Here is a 25,354-nt window from a genome sequence, read left to right on the forward strand (position 1 = left end):
ATGTGACCCCAAATTCATTCTAAGACTAGATCCATTCCCTGTATTATGTGAGGCAGGAGTCCCATAGGAAAAAATGTTACAGTATATGGTCTTGTTATCAAAGGTTGACCCACACATCTGCAACCATGCTTCCATGTTTCTGCGTTTTCCAGCACTTGAGTGGTTGACTTTGCAATCTTAGTAGTTTTTAGTGCAGGTAGTTTTACATTTAATTTCAAGGAATGAATGCAATCCTGTAGAAACAGTAGTTTTATCAAAAGAGAGATGAGCAATTTTTTAAAAGTAAGATTGCTCCCAGTAGTCCTGCACTCATATATATAAGCCCCAAATCCCTGAATAATCTAGAATGTCAAACAGTTTTCAAAGAAAACTGAAAGGAGAACAGATCAACCAGTACTGTTTAATGACTCCTGTATGATGTTACTAATGTGTTAGAATATCATATCCAAGTTCTCAGAAGATTATTCACAGACTTGAGCTAATTCAAGCACACAATTTTGTTACCCAAATGTGCATACATAAAAGGATCGGTCATACAACCAAACTAGGAATGTAAATGCATAATTGACCATTAAGCCTAGAGCCTACAAGTAAGTCTGAATGTGAGTAGTTCTAGCGAAATCAACGTAAGTATTTATATTCATAAAGCCAAATGTGTACCTGTACTTTCACAAGACCAAGGAGATGGTGAATGGCTAAGGTAATACATATGCAAATATATTACCATCTGCATTTTACAACAAGAGCTCTTGAAAAGCTTGGTTTTGCAAGATAATCTGTAGAAAACCAAGCAAATTAAAAAATACGACCACTTAGCACAAGTTTTTGGTTAGTTGTGTGTGTACAAGAGTGCATAAAAACAAAAAGCAAATAATCATACAGCAAGTATTTACCAGTATAGATTTTTATTTCTTTTCAAAATAATGGGGTTTGTTTAGATTTAAAATACTTCAGTAATTACCTAAAACAAATTTACACTTTGTTAGAACTTCTGTTAAGTGGTGTTCTTGAGTTCTGAAAATGTGTGACAGAATACAAGAAAATATAAAATTGGGTTAGCAAAATACAATAATGGAGCTTTACAAGAGGGATACACATTCTATGTTATTTTAACTAAGTCTATAAGGTAAACATGCTGTAACAGCTCTCCACTTAGAAATACGTGCCTATAAACCTAATCTGCAACCTGAATCCCAGGAAAAATTCACTACCGATCAACTCAAGGCTAGTAGGTGCAAGGAAAAAAAAATCCCTATCAAGCTGTGTTTCTTCATTGAATGCATCTTCTCTTTTTCCATAAAGTATTCATTTTAAATTTTAACAGATCACTCGATATCATAAAATCACTATATAACATTCTCTTACTATTCAAGAGTCACCTAAGTTTGTAGCCATAATGTAAGTTATTTTATATGCAAACAGTTAAGTGCTTCATAAAAAAAAATATTTATTTATTGCATCTAGTGAAAAAACCACTTCGATGGTTCTTAAAAAAAAAAAAGAAATCACTGTCTGGCTACTTGCCAAACAATCCCTTCCTGTGGCTTGCTTTTTCAAGAATGAGGAAAAAACCCTGGAGTTCATTGTGATCTAGAAAACCAAAGATGATTAGTCTGTCTGGGATCAGGATGCACAGTATTTAATTAAACCCACATACTTCTCAAAGGAGCTATAAGGATAAAAAAAAGTGGTTTGTTATTGCGTCCATTTTCAAAGGACAGCTCACAAGGTTTCCTCCTCACGTAAAAACTGGAACACAGCTGAGAAGTCTTTCAGGGCATAGCCTTTTGCACACATCATCCTGTAGATCTGATGTGCCTGGGATCCCAAAGGAACTGGTGTCTTTGTGTTGGTGGCAGAAATCTGGGCCAAGCCAAGGTCCTGTGGGGAGGGAGAAGAGGGAGGAAGATGGCAGAGAGGAAGAACGGAAGGAAAGAAAAAGAGAAAAAGTCAGGGGAGAAACAACAAGGATATAAATAGCCATGCACATATTATAGGTTATTTGGCTTCCATTGTGAAGAGAACTCTACTGCCAACAAATACAATACTTCAGCCTTAAAATTTCAGTCCTGGAAGAAGGGAGCCTTGTTTAGTTTTTAATTTCTAAAACAGTAACTCAATGTTATTCAACAGAAAAAACCCATACTTTGCAAGGCATGCAACCTCCCTCAGGACAGGAGGAATTTTAAGATTCTAGATCACTATACAACCTGGTAGCAAGACTCAGACTCTTTTTCCCCACTTTTTTATGTCATCTCCAAAAATAAAATTGCCCTGGGTATTCACTTAATCATTTCACATAGGTTGTGATGGCATAATTTTCTTGTTCAGGCAAGAGGACATCTTTCTTTCAAAAAACAGGTTAAAAATCAAGCAGGAGGTATTTGAATAACAACAAAATTGAAGCCACGTAGCCTACATACACTTATTGTAATGTAACCAGCTAAGAGCAAAATGAGAGGCACAGGCCACTTTGTGAATATGAATGGTTTGCAACCTAACTGGAAGGATGTATTAAAGAATTCCTACGGGGACTGTCCTGGGTCTGCTACAACTCAAAGTTTTCTATAATGACTGTAGATAAAGGGATACAGAAAATAATTCTACTGCATTTTTAAACACTAAATTTGCAGCAAAAAATGGAGGACGAATCTCAAACCTGTCCTCCAAGAGTCCTTGGTCAACTACAGCTATAATCTGAAATTAATAGGATGGAACTCAAAGGCAAGTACCAAGTACTATGACTAACCATAGTTAGCTAGAAATAGTCAGCTGCATGCATGCTGGACGGAAATGACAAGCTAGGTTGGAGAATGTCTTGAATTCTAAGCTCAGTCAGACATGAAACCAACCAAAGAAAGAAAAGCTAATAAGGGCCTGCATAAATAAACAGATCTCTTGTCTAAGTATGAAAGTAATGCCTGCGCTCAAGGTTGCCTTTATAAGTTCTTCCCAGAAAAATCAATTTTGCAGTCCACGTTTCAAGAAAGCTGCAGAAGAACCTCCCAAGTGTTACTAGGAAGTGCCTAGATTTGTTGTCCATCCAGGACTATGTTGGTTTATAGAATTTGCAGTGGTTTTATTTTTTTAAAAGTAACAAATCTTTGATACAGAAGAACTGAGCAACGTAGTACTGCTGAGAGCACCTTTGGCTTCTCAGGAATGACTTACAAGACAGGTCTTTACTTTCCGTGTGTCTGGATTTGAATTAGCACATGGAAATTCAAGATCTTACTCTACTCTCTAAATGTCACTTCAATCTGTAAATCGGCTCTATAAAGGTCATTCTGATACAAATCAGAATTATAGTTACTCTTCCTATTACCCTTGAATCACTTCAAGATCTAAGAAAATGGGAAAAACATACATATTAGATGTCACAGGATCCAAAATATTCTTCATCTGCATCAGGGCAGTTCACTCCTTCCTGTCTAGCAATTCTGTTGAAAGACTGATGACCTGAAAAATCTAGGAACAGTTACTTTAACCTCACTTACAATAAGATATTCCATGACATATTCCTAGCCTCTTCTAAACCCTCTTTGTACAACCTTTTGCCATATTCTCCATTTTATTCAACAAAGCTTAAATCATGCCATAGAATAGTAGAATGGCAAAATCATCTAACTCCAAACTAGTGAAGGTGCTTGGTTTTGGTAGTGGTGATCGTGATCTGTTTCTCACAGAAGCAATCCCTGAAAATTCTGAATAGACTGCTGGCACAAATACAATTTCATAAAGCAGGTCTGTTCACTTTAATAATGAAACTCTGGCTCCAAGATGGTTGAAACATCAGACAACATCTCAATAATGAAATGGACAAGGACTCCTGACTCCAAAGTGCAGGAAGGTTGTTTTAGTTTTTTAAATTCCATTCTACAAAACAGAGCTTTGAAGGAAAAAAATTACAAAATGTAAGTAAAGCTTATCTTTAGCTTCAGGTTGTGAAATATTTTGCACCTTTTCTCTTGAGGCTGGAGATTCCTCGAGTGAAATAGTACAAAACAGCTCTAAAAGAAATTTGCCCCTTGCTGACCTTTTTGGAAAAGTAAAAATCAGAGCATAGTTTATGGCTCCTCTCATACTCTTTTGGAACTGACAACATCTTCCAGATGTCTCAGTGTACCAACTATTCTAATCACTTTTTCTCAGCCTGGAATAGGGAAATGCTCACTTTGGAAATACCTGGTGCCTTACATTTATTTTGCAGTTTATGTAAATGAAACTGCCACTTGGAATAAAGCTCAAAGGCTGTCTTGACATGAGTCAAGAATAGCATGATATAAATCTAGCTCTTCTCAGGATTCAAAGAAGACATTTAATCAGCAACTGTGCTGTAAATCAAAGATAGAACTTCTGGCCCGCAATGCCTCAGACACAAAGGTTTCTTAAATGCAAAATCTTTAGAGAAGGTTTCACATTAAATTCACTAAATTCTACGTTTCAATGTCAGATTTCAAGACTGAAGAGATTTTCAGACGTATCTGACAAAGTTTTCTGTCCCAAACACTTAAAATAAGGATCTCCCGGCTTTGTTTGAGAGATCCACTAGAGACAAAATACTTTTAAGAAAGCCTTTGACTTCTACCACATCTGATATGTGAGCAGTAACCTGACATTTAGTAACTGTGTTTAGTGACTGTGTTACTGAGTCACTCTTACATTTTTTCATTGCGGACTATTCTCTTCCCAACCTCAGGGTTGTACCTACATCTTTCTCCTTTGAATATAGCTTTTTTTTTTTCCTTAAGTGGCAAAAGTATGCTCTGTATTTCCCAGGAAAAAAGTCCCCAACTCAAACAATTCACAAACTGCATGATATGTCACATACCAGGATGAAAGGGATAGCAGCAAAGGTCTTTCCATAAACTAAGCAGAAATGTCTTAAAAGAGGTCACCACTGCACCAAAAAATACCTTGAATACGATCAGCTGCCTTCGTTACTTATTCAAGTAATCTTCCACCTATATAGAATAACATAGCATTGCTCAAGAGGCATGAGAGGAATATACTGTCTTTCCTTCTTACTGAGGATTCCAGCCTAAAGAAGGTAGTCTTCAGGCTGCCTGGCAGGCAGGACTAGCAGGAGAGGCATAGCCAGAAGAGGTAAACAGCAATTACAAACCTCTCTGAGGAACTCTCCTCTTAGTTATCACTGATGCTTTATAACCAAAAGCTGGCAGTTTCAACAGGCACAAGCCAGGCTGCTATTCCTCCAATGAAAGTAAGATCTTCTAAGGCAGCTTCCAGAGGAGATGAAGGTCCCTCTTAGAAGCAGACCAAAAGAAAATAACCCTTTGCAAAGAAATTTAGAAGGGAGGGAAGGAAATATGTGCCCCCATCCCATTTATATTATGATGTTATTCTGGACAAGAGTAAGAGTTATGAATCATGAGAACAGAGACTGCAGTGTGAAACAGGGCACAACGGGCAGAACAGATTCTGAAAACAGCACATGAGATGGAAACAAGAGCTTTCAGGCAGTGCCAAGATCAGGTTGCTTATCTCTAATCAATTGTCCTGGCAAACTCTTAACAATAACAATACCTTTTATAAATCAATTAATTTATATAACACTTTATTGCCCCCCATATTCAATGATGTGAACGTGACGTAAAAACTGCTGCTTTCCAATATTTTAACACATCCCTCAATGAAATGAAAGCTCCTGATTGTTGGTCCATAAACGTAAAATGTAGCGGGCCAACCATTGAGGGGTTTTCAGCCATGCAGCACTAGCAAAATTTTGTGGTGCTACCACATGCAAAACACTCTGGACCCACTCTGGACAAAATTTGGCTAATTCTACTGAATGAGCGAATGCACCAATTGACATAAATCAACTGCAAAATGACAGGAGCAGTATCAGTAGGCAGGTGTTACATACAGGAACTCCAGCACTGCGGAGATTTGCATGGCAATATCTGAGTTTGATCACCAGCTCCAAGAATGTTGTTTTAAGTGCTTAATTTCCACTGTGGAAGAGCTGACAATGGCCAGAATGCCTAACCAGTTGGGAGCACTCATAAACTGGTATGCCTAAAACCTGTCATGTCTGAACTCAAATGCCTCCCTGTATCCCCATGAAACTAATATTCAATGTGAAATTATTTCCTGCACTTAGATGGTTAGATGAGAGATTTCTTCCAGAGCTGGTTTTATCATTTACCTTAGGCAATTGTGCTAAATGCAGAAGTAGTTAAAGAGTCACAGTTCTATAGCTCCTTCCTCCAACTGTGTGTCCTCATCAGTGGGATGCAGAGCCCTGACCTCCTTGCCTACTTTCCTCTGGCCTCTAAGAGCTTTGCTTTCCTGGCCACAGAGTGACTCAGGACAGCGCTTTTCCTAGAACAGCCAAAAGCACGGCAGTTAGGGCACTCTCCTGGGATGGGATAGTAGGTTACAACTTCCTCATGCCGAGAAGGACCTAAAACCCCAATCTCCCACTTTGTGGACAAATAATTTAGATTACTAGGTTATTACTCATAAGAAGCACTACTTCTGCGACCAACAAAGACGATTCAGGAGAGCTCACAGCATGGTGCAGGTACCTGCAGAAAATCAGTCTGCGGGGGTATGGGTTGAAACCTGTCTGCTTTCTGCAGAATGGCCTTAGGCAGAAAGACAAGCACATAAGCAGTTGGCTTAGCAAGGAAGGGGATGTTGGGGATACGTCCAGTAGCATAGTTTAAGGTATCTGGAAGAGATTGGGCCCAAAATCTTAGATGCTTATGCCGCTATTTGCACCTAATTAGGTCACCTGGATTTCTCCAAGTTGCTCTCTTGAGCTTAGGCTCCTAAATTCTAGAGCAGTCATGCAAGAGGCACCTAAATGGGTTGCTGAATGCTTGCCATACACACAAGTCCATCAGGACTCCTGGATTAAGGCGGAACTCAAAAAGACTGTGCATATAATCTCATCGAGTGGCTCAGCAGTAATAGTGGCTAGAAAGAGGTTGGAGGCTAAGGAAAACCCCCCTACACAACTCATTAATTCAGAGCTACAGTAAAAGGTTGGGTTCCCCTCTGTTCAGGCACACATATTTGCCTGTAATCATAAATTTTCACTGAGAAGAACATTTGCTAGAAGCCCAGAGAGAAGCAACTGTACGTACTTTACATGCAAGTGTTATGTACCTTAGCCATGAGTGTTGTTCCAAAGCCACCTTGATAATTATTAGCAGATGGTACTCCTTCCATCACTCCAGGAACAGGGTTGTACGTGTCACTTGACCAACAACGACCTGAGCTCATATTTAAGATTTTGGCCAGCAGCTTTGGGTCAAGGCCTAATCTGTCAAAGGTCAAGGAAGAGAAGTGTTAATGTCAAAATGCACAAGACATGGGTGACTTGTTTTATATCTTAGGACCCTACTGTCATTTCTCTCCCTTCATTATAAATCACAAAAATTGACAGAGTATTGATATTGGGGGTAGGGATGCTGTATCTTAAATTAAAGAGCATCAATCCGCCATTTAAGCAGCAGGTTTTCAGAGCTTTCTTCCTTTTGCACTAAGCAAATCCCCTTCACCTAGCAATTTTGAAAGTGCAAGCAAAATAAAGGTCCTCTGAGAACAGTAGTTTCCTCGTATTTCAATTACTGAAAGGCATTCTCTGTTCTGCTACCTACTAGGTCACATACTTGTTCATATCAAAATTATATTCTCTAAAGCTGAACAAAGCAAAAAATTCACAAGCAAGCGTGGCAGCTTGAAAGTACTTGTGCGATGTGTTTATACATGAATACTAGTGCATTTTTGATGTAAGCAAGATACTGCAAATGATCCTGCTCTAATAATGTGAACAAAAATGCTACACTTCTCAAAAAATATTACTATTGTATTTCTCTGTACATTTTTTGTTTTGCTGTTATTAAATCTTCATTATATACTCCTGCTTATGAGGCAAGTCTGCCTCTTGCTGTGACATATTTTATCTATTCACAAACATATATTATAGTTCCGGGTCAACTGTTGATAAGGTTACTGATCCTGATAAAACAAAGCTTGTCCAAGTAGAAATATAATTTGTTCTATCACGGAGCTGATGGCATACACTGCTGCTCAACGTAGACCCTGAAAGTTCTTCAATATTATAGGAAATTAACCCTCTTATGAATTCACATTTTATGCTGATATTAGGTTGCAAGTGTAATTTTACACCAATTGCATTTATACCAACAATGAGCAGCAGCAGTTTGTTTGGCCCTGGACAAATGTTCAGCTACACTCATGACAAAAAAGAAAGCAAGGGAATTATCTCCACTAACAATCCAAGATGAGAAAAGGACATTTTAAGCCAACATTCTTTACCACTCTTACACCTCAGACTTTTTGCAGATCTCCATAGCCATGGCAATCCTAACACCTCTTCCAGGCACTGTAGCACTCAAGGTTTTGATTTGTAGATGAGAAAAGCTCATTACCAATGGAATAGCTGCTAAAATTTATGTCTATTTATTCCAGTAGGCATTTCAGATTTGAAAAACTACATTTAAGACAGTGGGCCCTACAGCATGGTTCCTGTTCCCGTTACGGCACGTGTCTCCTGCAATTCTGCCCTCCTAATGCAAAGCAAGATCATTTTCTGTACCGCAAAGGTAGCTTTTTAGCATTACTGCTGCGCAGTCTTATTTGTAACTTGATGCAGCAGCCCCTGGAATGCAATGGAAAGTCTCCTGTTGGCCTGAATGGGATCAGGCTTTATTGTCCTCCCCATTTTTTTTCCAACTCTCTGACTCAATTGAATGCTTTCAACAGCCATTTATCTAAAAAAAAAAAAAAAAAGTATTTTCCAGCACCAATGTTTTCACAGTATTTTAATTGTACTTTTATCTTGTACAGTGCATCAAAGTCTTCATCAAGAACCACTCTGAATAACTGCTTTAACTGTTGTCATCCAAAAAAACCCCGCATTGGGAGCAGACACCACCTGAGCTTTCAAATACACAGAGGTTGTTTTTTTGGCCAAAACAAATTTCTTGGCTTGTTTCCTTATCATTGTTGCATCCAGATCAGTATTTTCAGCAACGTAGTGCCTGCTTGTGCCATATCTAGCTGCCTGCAGAGGCCTGTAATTATAGGTGCGAGTATACCACAAGACAGAGAGCTTAATTTTTCAAAATGCATATCACCCTCCTGAAAAACGCTGTTCTTAACAGTGCTCCAACTACCTCTTTGTGAAAGCAGACTTTAAAAGATATATGTGTATTATACAGATACGTAAAATATTGTCTGCACTAGATCTGGCATATTTTTGCCCCAAGGAAAGAAAAATGAAGATAGTGTCAGTTTAAATCCCTGCTTCTTCAAACTTGCTCTTAAACACCATGCAGATTCCTTCAGGAGACCTGAACCTATTTTTTTTTCTCCTTTGCAGCAAGTGTATCATTAATAAGAGCAAGTTAGAAGTGCTTTGCATTTCATCTTTCTGAGGATTCATCCACTGGTGCATATATAACTGACAGTTAAAATTAGACATATATTAAAATCAGTTACTGGAGAAGTCCTCTGTCTTCCACTGTGCCCAAAGCTTGTAATGGTCTGAAACCAGCTAGAATATACAGTAATTGTCATTCAGCGAGAGTCTATCCTAGAAAGTCATGCTTCAGTGGAGAAGACTGAGTCTCCATTTGAAATCAACAAATTAATCCAAGACAGGTATCTGAAAGGGCACATTTAATAGGAAGCAGCTACTGGGCTCTCAACCATGATAAAATGTTATTGCTGTTTCCCTGTAAATTGGCTGGGAACATATGATACTCTCTGCATAAGAGCTCCATTGCTGTTCAAGAGATATACTGCTCAAGCTATCAAAATGATGACAGTCTGCCAGTCCCCATAACAACTTGCCATTGGATGTAGCAAGAGCTTGTGCATGCGCGTGTGAATTTACAATTACCAAAATGTTCTTCTCGCTTATAAGCAGAAAAGAAGTCCATGTATTAACTGTACTTATAATAGAGCAAAAACAATTGCTTGCCTCAAATCAATGCTTCTTCAATAACGTTCCTAATGAACTGAACAGCAGAAACTCAGTAACGAACACACATACCAAAAAAAAATGGTTAAAATAGGATCCCTTCGAGCCACTGCTCAAAACTCAAGTTTTGCTAAGCTTTGATAAAACAATGTACTGAAATTTTCACATACTCCTCCAAGAGTTCAGTCTGGAACAGAAAAACTGAATGGTGTATCACAAAAAAGATATGTCCTGGTCTCATTTTAAGGTGTAACAACTGAAGGAGCTGAACTGTTGAGAGCTTCCCATCTCAATGTGCTTTGGATAAATACCATACGAAGTTGCAAATATTCAAGCAAAACCTCAGGACCCTTCTACCACAGCTAAAAATGACTTTGCCATTGGCATTTTAAACAGGGTAAGTGCTTTCAAATGTCATTACTAACCTTCACAAGACTTAGCTATAGCCCCATGCCGAAGACAGCAGAGCCACGTGCTCTTGGAGGAATTCTTTTTCAAGGCATTCTTTCTAAAAGTTGCAGTGGGGCTGTGCCCAGGGTTAATCATCCCTCAGCCTGCAGCACATGCTCCTCTCTACGCTGTTGACTCCTCTTTCTGCTCCTGTCTTCCAGGTACAGCCCAGGGGTGCTCACAGAAACCAGATCTAGAGACTGAAACTACGTTTAGACTTGCCATCAGAGGATAAAGTTCTTTTACCGCCTTTCCACTTTACGTATCTAAAAAAACAAGCAGGCACAAATCCATATAGAGTAAAATCGCTTAGGAAAGAGCTGTATTTGCAGCTTTTGACATAAATCTGGGTGCCGCCACAGTCCCTCCTCATAGAGATGACTTTCTCAGCTGTCAGAAGTACAAAAGTGATTTTGCAGTGAGGTTATTGCCATAGAGCCCGTATTGCTCTCCTGGTCCCTTACATCCCAACCATATTAAGCAACCTTGTTCTATCTTGTGTCACCCCATAAGCCCTTCCCTGAGTCTGTGCAGGCACCTTCTGAATGGACTGCAAACTGCCTGACAGGCAGCAACTTCCATCTGACCTAAACACAAACCAGGTATCAGCAATATTTCATTTCTGAGCTTTGTTTTGTTAGTATTAGCCATTGTTACAGTGGAACTCAGAGCTCAGTGAAAGTTACCGGCACTGAGTTGATCAGCAAAAAGAAAAATAGTCTCTGGCTGTGGACTGTATCACTTCATGTTTTTATTCTCATTTGTGAAGTTTACATGTACTCTGTGTGATGGTTTGACACAGTAAGTCACTGCAGTATTTTGTAATATGCATATTATCCATGAAATCATATAGCAAAATCTACTCAAGATTTTTCTATTGAAAAGTTGCACTATCATGCTAGAAAAAAAGAAAATACAAATGAAAATGTGAGTTAATTTCCAGAATATCTACCACACCTTCTAACTTTCAGTAGCAACATTCATAAAACATCAGGAAATAAATGGAAAAAACAAAACAAAACAAGCATTTCAGTGGTCAGAACTCAGGGTAGATTTTTTTTTTTTTTAGTTACAGACTCTAAACCAAATCACTTCCAGTGAAAACAGATATCTTCATTAGTAAACTAAGAAGATGTTAGAGTAAAGTAGAAAAGCAAGTGAAATATAAATGCAGAAATTACATAGCAATATTGCCTATTTTTCTGGGAGTTTATTGTGGAATTTTTGCTCATTAATGTCAGTTTTCCTTCCTCCTCACCATATTCTATTTGCTACTTATGTTTAAATTTGGAAAAATTCTATAATTTCAAATACAAAATACATAAAACAATAGCAGATGTAATTTAAAAATCTGAAATGAATAAAACAGAATTACAACTATTAACTTGTACGTTAGAAATTTGTACACACCAAAAGTGGAAAGCTCTTATTCTGGTTATATGCAGAAGTCAACTTCTCTGGGGTTTAAATCACAGCACATTCAAATCAATGCAAGGGTTCTGAATTACTTCATAAGGCTTTAAATTACTGCCGCTGTCTTAAACCTCATGCAGTTTTGGACAAAATGAGATTCTGCTCTTTGTATAATTCAGGTTACAGTCAGAAGGTTTCTCCTACAATAAATACAGTTCCTTCTTGATTTCCGTGATTGTAGGGTAGGAAGGTTTGTATACTGCCACCTTCACACTGGATTTTTGCTTACAAATGCTGAATACAAATTCAGACAAAATTGGCAAAGGATAAAATGAAAAATGAAAATTCTAAACACCTTCAAGCTACACTGGCTGCAGACATCAACTCATTCTGCACAGGGCTTACATGCCCAGAATATCTATCTTCCAAACCTCTTGATTTTATTTCGTCTTCAATTTTAACTCTAATCATTCTTACAAATGTAGATAAAAATATAATGAAAAATCAGTTGCATAGGCTTTATTAAGTGAACCATGACTTAAAACAGAACCTGATGAAAGCTTTACACTACACTGAATTACAATAGCTATATACAATGCTACTGTTTTTATTATGGCTTGATGCAGACATGCTTCAGTATCTTACAGACTCTCAATTTTAAAATGTAAATGGTACAGGATATTGATAAACCAATTAGCACTGATGCAAAGCAAATTCCTCTTTTATCTCAATTACAACATGACAACTTAATAGGTCAAGATAGTCTAACATCTGAGACAAGGGCAATTCAATAAAACAACTGCATCTTGATATGGTAATTAAGAGGAAATGTGAATCCATTACATTGCCTCATGTATGTGCACACGTGTAGGCGTTCTTTTTTATTTATTTAAGCATTTGATGCCTTCTTGCTGTTTTTATAGTTTATCAAATCCATATGACTACACGGTCTAAAGCCCAGTTGATAAGTATCTACAATACCTGTAGTTTTAGCAGGCCAATTTTAAGGATGCAACTGTGCAGATAAATAATTCATGAAGAGCCCTTAAAAGGTACACAATTGCAAGATAATATCTTCAAACATAGGACTTCTCTGTGTATAAACTTGCAAATGATTTAGATCTGGCTAAGAAAATTTGTGAAAGTTCAAATACTGTGATACTGAACTGGTACTTGAATGCACTCTATTGGAAAACAAAACAAAATCTCAAAGACCACAGCAAAATAAATAGGTTACAATTGGAAAGGAAAAATAATTTTGTTTGAATATGCTGCCACTTACAAGTCAGATGCATCACCTGCTAGAAAATGGTACTCTTAGCATTGACAAGAGTGTAGTGGAGCATACTCCAGCTTTTTGATGAAGTAGGAGTTTTGGCAATTCAGACAAACTGCAGTGGTAAAGTCCAACAGGAACGTAGATTTTCTTTTTTATGCTTTGATCTTAATTTGATATACACACTGTACTAGAAGTTTTACTTTACAATATATTTTGGAACAATTTAACAAAGTAAACAAAGCCAACAAGAGACATATGGGAGTATAATACTCTGAATACACTGTACATTAGCTTAGAATACAAACAAAAAGTTACCTCTATAGTACCTCTGCATGTTTATAATGCAAGACAAACACTATTGTACATTGCACTACAGCAGAACAAATAAACTCTTAACTTCAGATGCAGAATGCAACAATCTATACAGTCAATACAAGATAATATTCCTTTTCTGAAGAGCCCTACTTCAGTTAAATAATCCCTTTAGCATGTTAATGGCTTTATAAAAGAATTTCTGGCAAAAGTTTATCTATGCCATCTAATCTTCATTGCCCCACCAAAAGTCAACTGTAAAACAAAAAAACTGTTAACACAGAAAAAATGCTTCAATCCAATACAAAAATCAAACCAACCTGATTCCAAGATTCATAGCCTCAGCGGTTCCAATCATACTGATGGCCAAGAGCATGTTGTTGCAGATCTTTGCAGCCTGAAAACAAGTTAAACTGTTAATTAGTTTCTGCATTTTCATAGACCTAACATGTAGGAATCTTCTTTAACTAGGTCTGGAACAGTATGATCAAATACGTCCTGACAACTCTCTTCTAAAGGTAGCACCAGTAAGCACAGATCTACAGTAGTATAAAGTCAATGAAAGCTGCCCTATGGCTCCTTCAGAGATGAGGAAATACTTTTTTTCTTAGTACAGTAGCTCAGTTAGTATACATGGCATGTAGGGGTTCTTTGTCCTTCAGAACATTCAGTAAATTGAAATTTAGAAGAAACAAAATTAAAATCTCTGTCATCTAAGAAGTATAATCTCTACAAGCCAACATGGAGAAGCACCAGGTCAGATGTTTTGGTGCTAAGCTATACAACATGCTGGAGAAGAGTGCCATGAGGTTATTTTATAAACACATATTTGAAGACAAGTAGACAAGTAAACAAGCAAACAAGTACAAAGATACATGATCATGCATTTAGTTCTGGAATAAAAGTGTAGGTATCATTAAAGAAAAACAAAGCAACAAGAATAAAAGACTGAGATAACTAGTAACCCCTCAGGAAGCATTACCTGTCCGGTTCCAACCCCTCCACAGTAGACCACATTAGAACCCATGCATGTCAGCAACTCTTTGGCAGCATCAAATTCTTGTTCCACTCCACCAACCATGAAAGTAAGATTTCCAGCTCGAGCAGCTCCAACACCTGAATCAAGACAACACTGGATTTAATATCACTAGTTAAAAAAAATACTTAAGTACTTTATGTTATCAGTAAGGGTCTGATGATGTACAATTTATGTGCTTAATACTTCACTTATGATGAACCTCTCAAAGTCTATGTAAAAATAAGCCTATAGTCCCAGTACTTACAGGATCAGAGATTCTCAAACATTTGTTGAAGATAAAGCCACTTTTTCTTTCAGGTATACTGATGGATAAACAATTCACAAGACTTACAGAAAACTGGCAATGTCACTCTTTATAGTTTCATATGAAGAAACAATCAACCCTTCCTGCAACTTTGCACCCCACAAAATTCACTGTACCTGAATTACTAAATAAAATTTCTGTTTTGTCAAACTACTCTTCACATATGACCACAGACAAACTATTGCTCAAAGTTAACTCTGCTTTTATCAGCTTTTCCAAACCTAGGCTAATTGTTATCAATGCTTCCTGATTTTCAAGTAATTGAACATCTAAAAGACACAGACGTATAAAACCAAGCCTTCTCAATCTCTGCAGTTTATTATGTTTCTAATCTGAAGCAAAATTCTACTTAATTTGAGAAACTTTGAGTTAGTTTCCTACACATAAACTTAACACATATACAACTATGTAAAGAACTATTTTAAAAGCAATGTAAAAATGATTCACACACATACACACTGTTCCCAGTTTTATTCCTATAAGTCTGTCCTGTCTTTACCACAGGTCAGTAAGCACACACCATAGTTCTTTGATCATACAGTTCTTAAGCACAAAACCAGCACATTTTTCATATGGTATTTATCACCTCCATGAAACATTCTATTCCTTAAAAGAAACCTAATTCTAATATGAATTACTCATACATCTTTAATCTCCCCATCCCCAACATTTAATGGGTAGAACTGCTAGGAAAATTTGCCCCAAACTGATGAACACATCAGCTCCCTCACTTTTTTTCACTTCAGCAAGAAGCATAGCCACTATAAATTTTCCGTGCTATGCATCAAACTTTGACCTCTTAGGATGTACAGCTGCAGATAACGAACTACTTTCAAATTAAACGTGCTCAACTAGGTACAGTATTCTTACAAACAGAATGTCTAAGTGAAACAGTTTGTTCTTGTTCCACGTGGCGGACCGTTCTGTTTCTACAGTAAGTCAGGCTGCTCTCCAACTATGGTTCACAGTTCTTTGTCACCAATTAGCTACCATAATAAATATTAATAAATGCTTTTATTGAAATAGTTTCCGGAGTGTAACTGGAACTGAGCTAGACGTTGTATAGTGACAAATGAAAATGCACTCTTAAAAAACTTATCAGTTGAAGGTAGAGCTTTTTTTTTAAAAAAAACCACAACCAAACAAAACCCTCAATCTAATGTCAAATAGCAAAAATGTTATTCTGTTAGAAGTATATCCCATTTAAACAGGACCTTTCTGCTTTCCTTGTTCCCCATTAATAAATCAAATTATGCAATAAAAAACAATAGAGAAAAAAATAAGGCCATAACTAAGTCATCACGGCAACCAAGTTTGTGCCCAAAATGTTTTGATAAATTGGGCAACCATAGCACGCTAATCAGAGCTTCTTGCAACTTAAAGCCTTAAGCCTACGTAAGTGCTGTACCAGAGCTAAAGAATGAAGTGGTCAGTATTGGACTTCCTTTCCGACATCAAGGACCACAACACTGCAGCTCCTCACATTGAAGAATTTCAAGAAATTTTGTTTGCTTTCCCATAAAAATTTCAACTGATGCACTGTCTCTGTGTGTCTATGTCTACAAATGCCCCTTTCCGTATCTGCCAAGCATTTATCTCTCCCATCCTGCCTTCCAACCTGCACCATCTTTTGAATTCACTGAATAATTTCAGACAAAATTGACAGATCAAGGCCTCAAAAATAGTAAATACCTACCAATTATGTGAAAATAGGCAACAGTAGAAAGCGGCTCTCACTGATGAAGTGGCTGATCAACCTATATTATGACCTAGAATCACAGAATCACAGGATTGTTGGGGTTGGAAGGGACCTCTTGAGAACATGTAGTTCAACTCCCCTGCTCCAGCAGTGTCAGCTGGAGCAGGTTGCCCAGGACCGTGTCCAGTGGCTTTTGAATTCTCAAAGGATGGAGACTCCACAGCCTCTCTAGGCAACCTCTTCCAGTGTTTGACTACCCTCACAGTAAAAAAGTGGTTTCTTGTGTTTCAGATGGAATTTCACGTGTTTTAATTTGTGCCCATTGCCTCCCATCCTGTCACTGGGCACTACTGAGAAGCGTCTGGCTCCCTTTTCTTCTTTCTCTCCCATCAGGTTTTCATACACATTGATAAGATCCCCCCTGAACCTTCTCTTCATGCTAAACAGTCTCAACTCTCTCAGCCTCTCCTCATATGAAAGACGCTCCAGTCCCTTCATCATCTTCATGGCCCTTAGCTGGACTCACTCCAGTAAATCCGTATCTTTCTTGTTCTGGTGAGTCCAGAACTGGAGCATCCAGAAGAACTCTGTCAGACCCACAGCTTTAAAAAAAATTCAGTCTATATATACAACACTGCTGCTCCTAGTACAACTTTATTGAGGTACTGAAATATCTACAGTGGTAAAGATCTTCCTGTGCAGGTTGAGAGACACCCTATTTGCAGCCAATCCTTAATCCCACTTAAACAACTCCTCCCCGGGCAACTCACAGGAACTGGGCTAAGAGTAAAGCCTAGATTTAGAGCTAACACAAACAGGTCATTGTCATCTTGTTGACTACCGGCTTACTATGTACATGACCGCAAAGATTGCTACATTAATAAACACAAAGATTTTCATTCCATTCCTCTAGCTATTTTTATTCAAACCACATAATGGCCTTTACCACTAATCTTGTGATCTGACCTGCAGCAAATTAAGTAGACAATTTAAGTCAAAGCTTACAAACAAAATCCAGTACTATCCATCATAGGTCAATAGCCTTGTATCTAGATTACAGACTGCTAAATAGCTTCAGAGAGTCATTTATTAGAGCAAAATTAATGCTGACAATAGTTTTCAGCTGGTTAATCTTCTGACAGCTGCACTCTCTCACTTGTTCAAACACTTACATTTCAAGTAGAAAAAATAAATTAGTTAAGTAGAAAAAAAGAGCAATTTGTTGTATAATGCAGAAGGCTTGGAAAATTCTCTTTTTAAAAACAAAAAACCTGCTTACTTCATGGTAAATTTTATCATCTATGGTCCTTGCCAACTATCAGCTATTTCATCAGAATTAAAGAAGCAATGCAGCAAATCTGTAACACTGGCAGGGAGTCTAGGAGTACAAGACTGTAACTTCAGCTACAAATAGAAATAAAAAATCATTAGACAAGAATGCACAGCTTTATTTCACAATCACAGATTCCATACCAACAACACAGTCCAGTAAAGTATTATCAGCCTCTAAGAACACTAAAGAGAGCAAGGGGGAAAGCAGAGCAGCTAATGTAAATTAAAACAGCTAATGATTATTTTTCATCTTTTGATTTTTTAAACATCTCTTGCCACCTAAGATAGTGCTTTATGTACCACTGCTGATTAGGGTCAACAGTCCTTCAGAATCTATTTGTTCTTTCTAAAATACAAAAAGCATCTTCTTATCCTCAGGGAACGGTTTTCTGAGAGACTGTATTTGTGATTAGCATGTGTAAGATTTCCTCCACTGTGAAGCAAGACTGCTGGAGCCCATGGCTGCAGTTCTACACTTGGCTTCTCTAGGATAATCCCCCCACACCTGTGGGCAGTATCCTTTAAGGAGGTCACACCAGCAGATCCCACTGAGTAGCTCAACTCTAAGTCAGTAGGTCATAACACCATCAGAGATTTTCTCAGAGATATAAACTGACAGGAACAGGTTTGCAGATAAATATGCCAAGAGATCTAGCTAGTGAGGGGGCATGCAAAAAAAAAATAATCTGGGAAAAAGCATGGTGAAAAGTTATAGAGTAGCACTGCAGTATGGCATACCCACTTGGAGATGGGTTTCCCACTTGGGTACTAGAAGGTTTTGGACTGAGATCTGAAAAATTCATTTCTTTTATCAGAAGAGATGCATAAAGAACTGGTCTTCAAAGCATCCTGTTGCATCTGGCTGAGTTACTTGTGTGACAAGGATTAGTTCAATCCACATGTTTCTCACTTTGCTTGTCAATGGATTGCTCAGTGAACCTGATGCAGAGCATCAAGATTTCAAAATTTTAGACGAAAATGTGAATGGAGGCTTAGGAGCCCTCATATGACAACAGCAACTGGTTGCAGCTATCCTGGGACAGTTTGGAGATGACCTCAAGTTTTAGCCTCCAGGCCAGACAACCTAGTTCAGTAGCCACCCTGCCCGTCCATATTCCATATTCACTTTTCATTGCTTATTACAACAGCATTTAACGTCTTGGAAAAAGTCTTGTAATTTGCCACTGATGTTTCAAGTTTAAAAAAAAAAAAAAAAAGTCTTACCTCTATAGCTACATCAATAAAAGCAGCTTGCTTTCAACCAGCTTGCTTATAATTCAGAATACAATTTGCTAGAAAAAAGATGTTCATGTAAAGATGTTACATGAAAGTATCTGCTTTTGGTTTCAGTTTTATTACATTTCCATAAGAAGAGCAGAGTGCAGATGAGTTAAAAAGAAGTGATATTATAAGGCTACGCATTAAAGCACCATCACAGTGGTGATGCTGAAAACAGTTACACTGCTGAAAACAGAGGGCACCCAAGCATATCCCTGAGCCAAAATATTTAAACCACTGTGGCGTTGCACCTGTAGATAAAAAAAATTGTTGCTGACACAGTTGAGAATAAAAACTGAAACAATGTGAATATAGCTGCTTCAGAGACTCCAAAGGACAAGCTGGAGATGAGGGCTATAACATCAAAAAGCTTAGGCAAAAAAGTATCTGTTTTGTAATTTTTCTATTCAACATGTGGTCTGTTAAGCAATTTTAACAATTAATTTTGTCATCTAAACTGGATAAAAAAATAAACAAGAAAAACAGTGCTACAGTTTTAATCCTCTCTCCTGTTTTACATTGTTGCACCGTCAAGCATAAGAGTTGAGGCTTTGCCTGTTAACGCTTTGGGAAGTGCAAGGGAACACTGGTCCTCTATTCCAATATTTTTGCAAAAATGCAGCTTAAGTGACTGTAGTTGCCTCAAACCAGCAGTTTCTTGTCATGTTTGCTCTCTTTCAGATAGGTTGAACTTGAGAGCCTGCATCGATGTATCTTCTGTATGTGTGTGCATTTTTAAGGACTGAGAAGTTCTTTTTAAGTACCTGCCAGCTCACATGAAATACTTTGTCTTTTGCAACTCACAAAAAGTTAAACCAAGATACATAAGGAAAGATTAACTGAGAAGGTTACTATTGTTTTGCTACATAAATAAATCCAAAACCAATTAAAAGGCATGTATGGGCAAAATCAGCTACAAATTCCTACTGGAAATAAAAGCAGAATATTTAAAAATAGACTATAAATTTAAAATAACCATGAGGAGACTAGTTATTTCATAGAATATAAACAGGGTATCAATTTTTCCTACTTACTTCATAGATGTCTGCCATTCTTAATCTATTTCCAGGAAACAAGTAAATAGAACAGTGTCAGAAAAATCCCCTACAACACAACACGACTCAAAGGGCTTGTGTTTCTCCCTATTCTAAAAATCAGCATCAAAGCTAGACCTATGAAGCTATTCTGCTGCCGTGTAACTAAAACACAGTAAATCACTTAATTTGCTCAAAAGAACTTAAATGTTTTAACCAGTCTGCCATCAGTGGAGATAAAGAAGAGGGCCGATGGGACCGGGCTGCAATGTGAGCCGTCTTTAAAATGCAATTGTTCTAATCATTTTCTACAGATGCAGCCTCACAAGGGGCTGCTGTCACAGGGACCATTTACGACTTGTTATGGTGTCTCTATTGTTTACCAGCGACATTCGCTAAAAAGGCGACAGCTGGGACAGAAAGCTGCTCCTCAACGAACAATATAATCCCGTGAAAGTAATCAACAAATTTAAGAGTGTTAATTAACTTTACACTTTATCATGTTCAATTAGTTGTCCTTTCTCGAAAAGATTGCCGTGCACAATCGGTTTAGAGCGTGCCATGTTTGATTTGTAAGTGATCACTGTTTCTGTTGCAAAGTCCATGTCAGATGTTCTCTTGGGTTTTGGTGACACAGATGAATGGCTCCGCACATGTTAGGGAGTGATCTGGTTTAACATAAACCAGCATAACATAACCCCTTGTTAACGTCTTGCTGGCCTTTCCAGAGCAAGAACAGAAACACCCGTGCACGCGGACGCACACATACATGCACAAAACCCCCGCGGCAGCACCACAGACATCGAGTCAAAGTTTCATTTTTGCTGAAACGCAAAGACACAAATAAATGGGCAATTTTTCATCATTATATCTCAAAGCAAGACTTGTCTTCTAGGGGCACGCTTGGGATCATTTCTTCCCAGCAAGATCCCTAGTTCTGCTGCATTATGCACTATGCAAAAGCGCCTTTGTACATTTTACATAACGCACGCTGCCTTTCCTAATGGCAGCTGAGCAAACGCTGGGTAGATGCACTAAGTTCTTGTGTACGTAAAATTCTGTGGTGGCTTTTAAATGCCTATACTGCATTTACAATGGCAGGGATTCTAGAAGACAGTTGAATTAATCTACTTTTAAAATTTGCCGCTTTCCCTTTAACGCACCCATTCCTGCTTGCTAGTGGGAGAAGGCAAAGCTCATGATGAAGCGACAATGTACTTGGAAGTGCACCTTAATGAAAGTCATTGCTGTTTCTCTCTTCTGATAAATAGAGCTTTGCATCACCATACCTCATAAACTAGTGATGTTTGAACAAAAATGGAAATGGAGGTTCAGGTCAGTGCTTTGAAGATTTATACAATAAGCACTCAATATTACTCCAGACAAAAGCATGCTTAAGGAAGTAGAAGCATCTCTTTTACAGCATAATCCAATTATACAATTTGTTAGATTATGGCTGTACAAAGCCTATTGGATTTTTATTCTGCAGCAACAGGCAAATTAAATACACATTATCATCATTATTTAAGCAGTTACATTGTACATAAAAACAAACTGCAAAAAACCCCCACCCACAAAACAAAATAAAAATGCAAAGAAAGCCCAATGGAAAAGTTGTTAACTCTGAAAGCTAATAATGGACTAGGTTAAATATTTAAAAGGAAATTATAGACTATATCAGAAATAGCTGAAACCACAAAACAAAGCAGTAGAAAACATTAGTTTTCTGCTAGGAAGAAGATCTGCAGGGAAAAGGGAAGCGGTCGATAGATCCTTAAATTGGACGCAATAGCTGTTCTTCTATCCCAAGTTGGCAGCTGCTACATTTGCAGACCTGGTTCATTATTTACCCATAATGACCATCAAGCTCCAGTCAAAGTCAGATCACAACAACTGTCAGCAGCTCTTTTAATTAGCCTTGTTTGAATTCAGATAAATATCACAATGGCCCAGCTTCTGCTGAAAAAGCAACAGAAGACTGCACGGAATAAGCTGCTCTGACTTCTTAACAAACAGTATTGTGAAAAAGTCCAGAGAACAAAATTTTTTTTTTTTTTTTAATTTAGGAAGGGATGGCTATGTGCACATTATTATTTTTTCCTCACGAGATATTCATATCACAACCTACAATTCCCGTTTATGGGCAAATTTGTGCATCTCAAATGCCAACTCAAAGCGTTACTCCACAATCTAAAAGGTAAACTTTAAGAGATGGTTTACAGGTACTAATTAAATCTCTAACCTCAGTGAAATCGTACATTTTGAAAAACTGAATCAGAATTAAGGAATGCACATATTAACAGGATTATCCTCTCTCCTAATTTATCTCCTTCTGTTTGTTTATCCTCAGGGAACATAATCTTCTGTTGCATCAAGCCACTCTCATTCTCCCTGTGTCAGCAGCAGAATAATAATTCCCTCCTCCTCCTCCACCCCCGCCTCCCACAAGCACAGGCAAGAATGAAGAAGAGTGGATCAGACTGTGTGCATCAGCATTAATGCTCCATGCAGCTATTTTCCTAGCAGTAGCACAGACTGAAAGAAAGATGCAAGAGAGGTGCGCAATATGCTACCTGTTCTGGATAGCCCAGCATGAGAGGGAGTAATTAAACAGATTTTTCCTCCTGGAATAATATGAAGACAGAAGATGCAGCTAGAGAATGCTTTAATAGCCTTTCTTCAGCACTTCCCTTGCTGTCACAGTTGGGTCCCTATTTGCTAGGTGCTGTTGGAAGACAAAAGACAGTACCAAACTCTCCAGTCCCACATGGCAATCAGAGAATTGTTGCTGTACGTGCAAGGTCCTCAGGGGCCTCAAGGAGAACGTTCTCAGGGATTTACATGAATCATGAGGATATATGCACGTAAACAATAGGTACATACATGTGTTACAGTAGCAGAGAATATTGCTTTTGGGCACAGAAAAAATTATGTAAACATCATCAGGAACTGAAGGTAGAAGGTAGTGTAGAGGGAAAGACAAAGAACCGATTAGAACAAAATAGGCAAAATGGTAATGAGAAGCTTTATGCTTTCAAAGGAAGCCCTGAGTGGAATTCTACAGGGATTAGTACTTGAACTTGGCCATGGACGCCGGAATAAAAATCTTCAATCTGATTTAGATGTATTATAGAAGGATGCCAAAACACAGAAAAGAATATCCTCTCTCAATAAATCATGCAAAAACTGAGTAGAAGCTGTTGTTAAGGCAGTTTAATATGAGGGGAATGCAGCAGGAAAATTTTACGAGACAGTATTAAGTAGCAACTGATGCCTCCAAAAGGATTAGCCAAAGAAAATAAGTTGCAAAAGGCAAATACACGCAGAAGATACTTCAACTTTTCAACAGAAGTGCAAGTTGAAGGGCCTGATGAGATCGTTCTGTCTGCAGCAGTTTTTTTAAAAGCATTACATTTAGTTCTAGTCATTGTAATGTCAAAGAGAAATATCAAAGCACCTGAAAAGTTACCAAGTAAAAAGGTTAACAGCACTGCAATAAGAAAGGAAAGAAAGTACAATTGATTAAATTATTTGCTTATTTTTAATACCCAAAATACTGTATCAAAACCATTTAAAAACAGTAGTTCATGCCAGTCATCTTTCCTAGTCTCTCCCTTTAATCCATACTCCACCATAAAAGCCCTAGACAACAGAAAAAGCCCATAGGAGTTCTTGCTGGAGTGCTAGATTTAGCTACTCCTTTATCATCCCTAATATTTAGGTACATGGTCTAAATCTCATTTGAGGCTGCAGGCCTATACAGAAATACTAAAACTTAACGACGACTGCAAGTATCTACAGTCTTGGACAGTAAAACTAACTGCGTAGAGCTTAGCACAGTTCAAAACAAGTATTTCAGTTCTTATCTGAACATTAGCAAGAAGGCTGGACAGCCAGTGAAGAATGGGAGCAGTATATTCCATCTACCCAAGATACCCAATTTTCAAAGCAGACTTCAGGTCAGTCCAAATGTAAAGCACATGGCACTAAGCTATCTGGTTAACCATAAGTAGGTTCTGAGTAAGCACTGCATCAAATACAAGAGAAATATCAAATACAAGAGAAACAAAGAAAATAACCCTTCATCTTCTTGCCCAGCACTACTGCTTGAATTTCTAGTCTTTCAGGGGAAGTCCAAAACTGAAACATGAACATGCACACAGCCTCTCAACGACGCGGACCGGTGTTAACCCTCCACACAACTAAAATTCAGCAGACAGGCTCTAGCACAATTCCCATCTTGCCCAGATGAGGCTTCAAGTCCTAGAAATAAAACTTCATCTCAATCACATAGTGCAAAAACAGTAATATTTTTTGTCTGGCATTAGAAAGGTGACACAGCTGCACACTTAACACCCACTGGGGCCATCACACCCCCACTTTCTTCCGAAGCTTTCACTCCATGCAGAAGGTCAGGAACCAGAAAATGGACTGTTATGGAACTATAGGAGAAAAAGCTCAAAGGGATGAATATTTATAATGTCCCCTTAGAAAAAGAAAAGGTAAAATCCCAGAAGAGCTATTCTGTCTGCTCTAACTAGAATCCACACACAACAACAAAATGAACAACATCATCAAGACCACAAAAGCCTAACATTTGTGCAGGATAGCAAAGGCCACAAACGGAACCAACAGTCCATCTTAGTATCACAGCTTGTTATCTCAGCTGTTTTGACTGAGCAACATACACACAAATTCATGACCAAAAAAACTAGAGGTGTGGTCAAACTTGCCAAGCCCTGTAAATGGCAAAAAGCAGTTACCAGACGCCACCACGTTTGCAGATTTTGCTAGTTGGACTTGAACGTCTCTGTCCGGAAAGTACGAAATACTCGCGCATTCTGCCTTAACTCCACAGCAAAATGCAAGTATGTTTGCACAGCATTGTGGACTAGGTATACAATAGCTGAAACCCTGCATCATAACAGAAGAACAAGAACCTCTGAAGGAAAAATAAACCAGGAAGTTTTAATATTGTTTACATATTTCTCCAGTATTAGTACAACCGTAACAGGATATTAACCCCCTTTTACAAAAACAAAATACTTGAAACACTTTAGTCCTTTATGATTTTCTTTACCACGTTACCCTCACATAGGCCCCCAAAAGCAACAAAACACTGCAGCATGTTTTTTTGCTGAATAAAGAAGGCATTAAGCACATTGCTAAAAAAAAAAATATTCACACTGAGGTATGAATTTAAACTGCATTGCTTAACAGGTATGGGTTCAA

At 38.0% G+C, this 25,354-nt stretch overlaps 1 protein-coding gene across 1 annotated transcript in view; it reads right to left on the bottom strand.

Moving 5' to 3' along the window:
• Positions 1 to 892: 892 nt before the first annotated feature.
• HIBADH (3-hydroxyisobutyrate dehydrogenase) overlaps positions 893 to 25,354 on the bottom strand; it is an 83,859-nt gene continuing 59,397 nt past the window's right edge. The window contains exons 5-8 of the mRNA XM_059818846.1: positions 14,419 to 14,552; positions 13,757 to 13,833; positions 7,138 to 7,294; positions 893 to 1,881 (exon numbers count right to left, since the gene is read on the bottom strand). Of these exons, the coding sequence (XP_059674829.1) occupies positions 1,723 to 1,881; positions 7,138 to 7,294; positions 13,757 to 13,833; positions 14,419 to 14,552 (527 nt within the window). The 3' untranslated portion in view covers positions 893 to 1,722. The remainder of the gene's footprint in view (positions 1,882 to 7,137; positions 7,295 to 13,756; positions 13,834 to 14,418; positions 14,553 to 25,354) is intronic.

Source organism: Gavia stellata, chromosome 6 (genome assembly GCF_030936135.1).
Source record: "Gavia stellata isolate bGavSte3 chromosome 6, bGavSte3.hap2, whole genome shotgun sequence".
Classification (NCBI taxonomy): domain Eukaryota; kingdom Metazoa; phylum Chordata; class Aves; order Gaviiformes; family Gaviidae; genus Gavia; species Gavia stellata.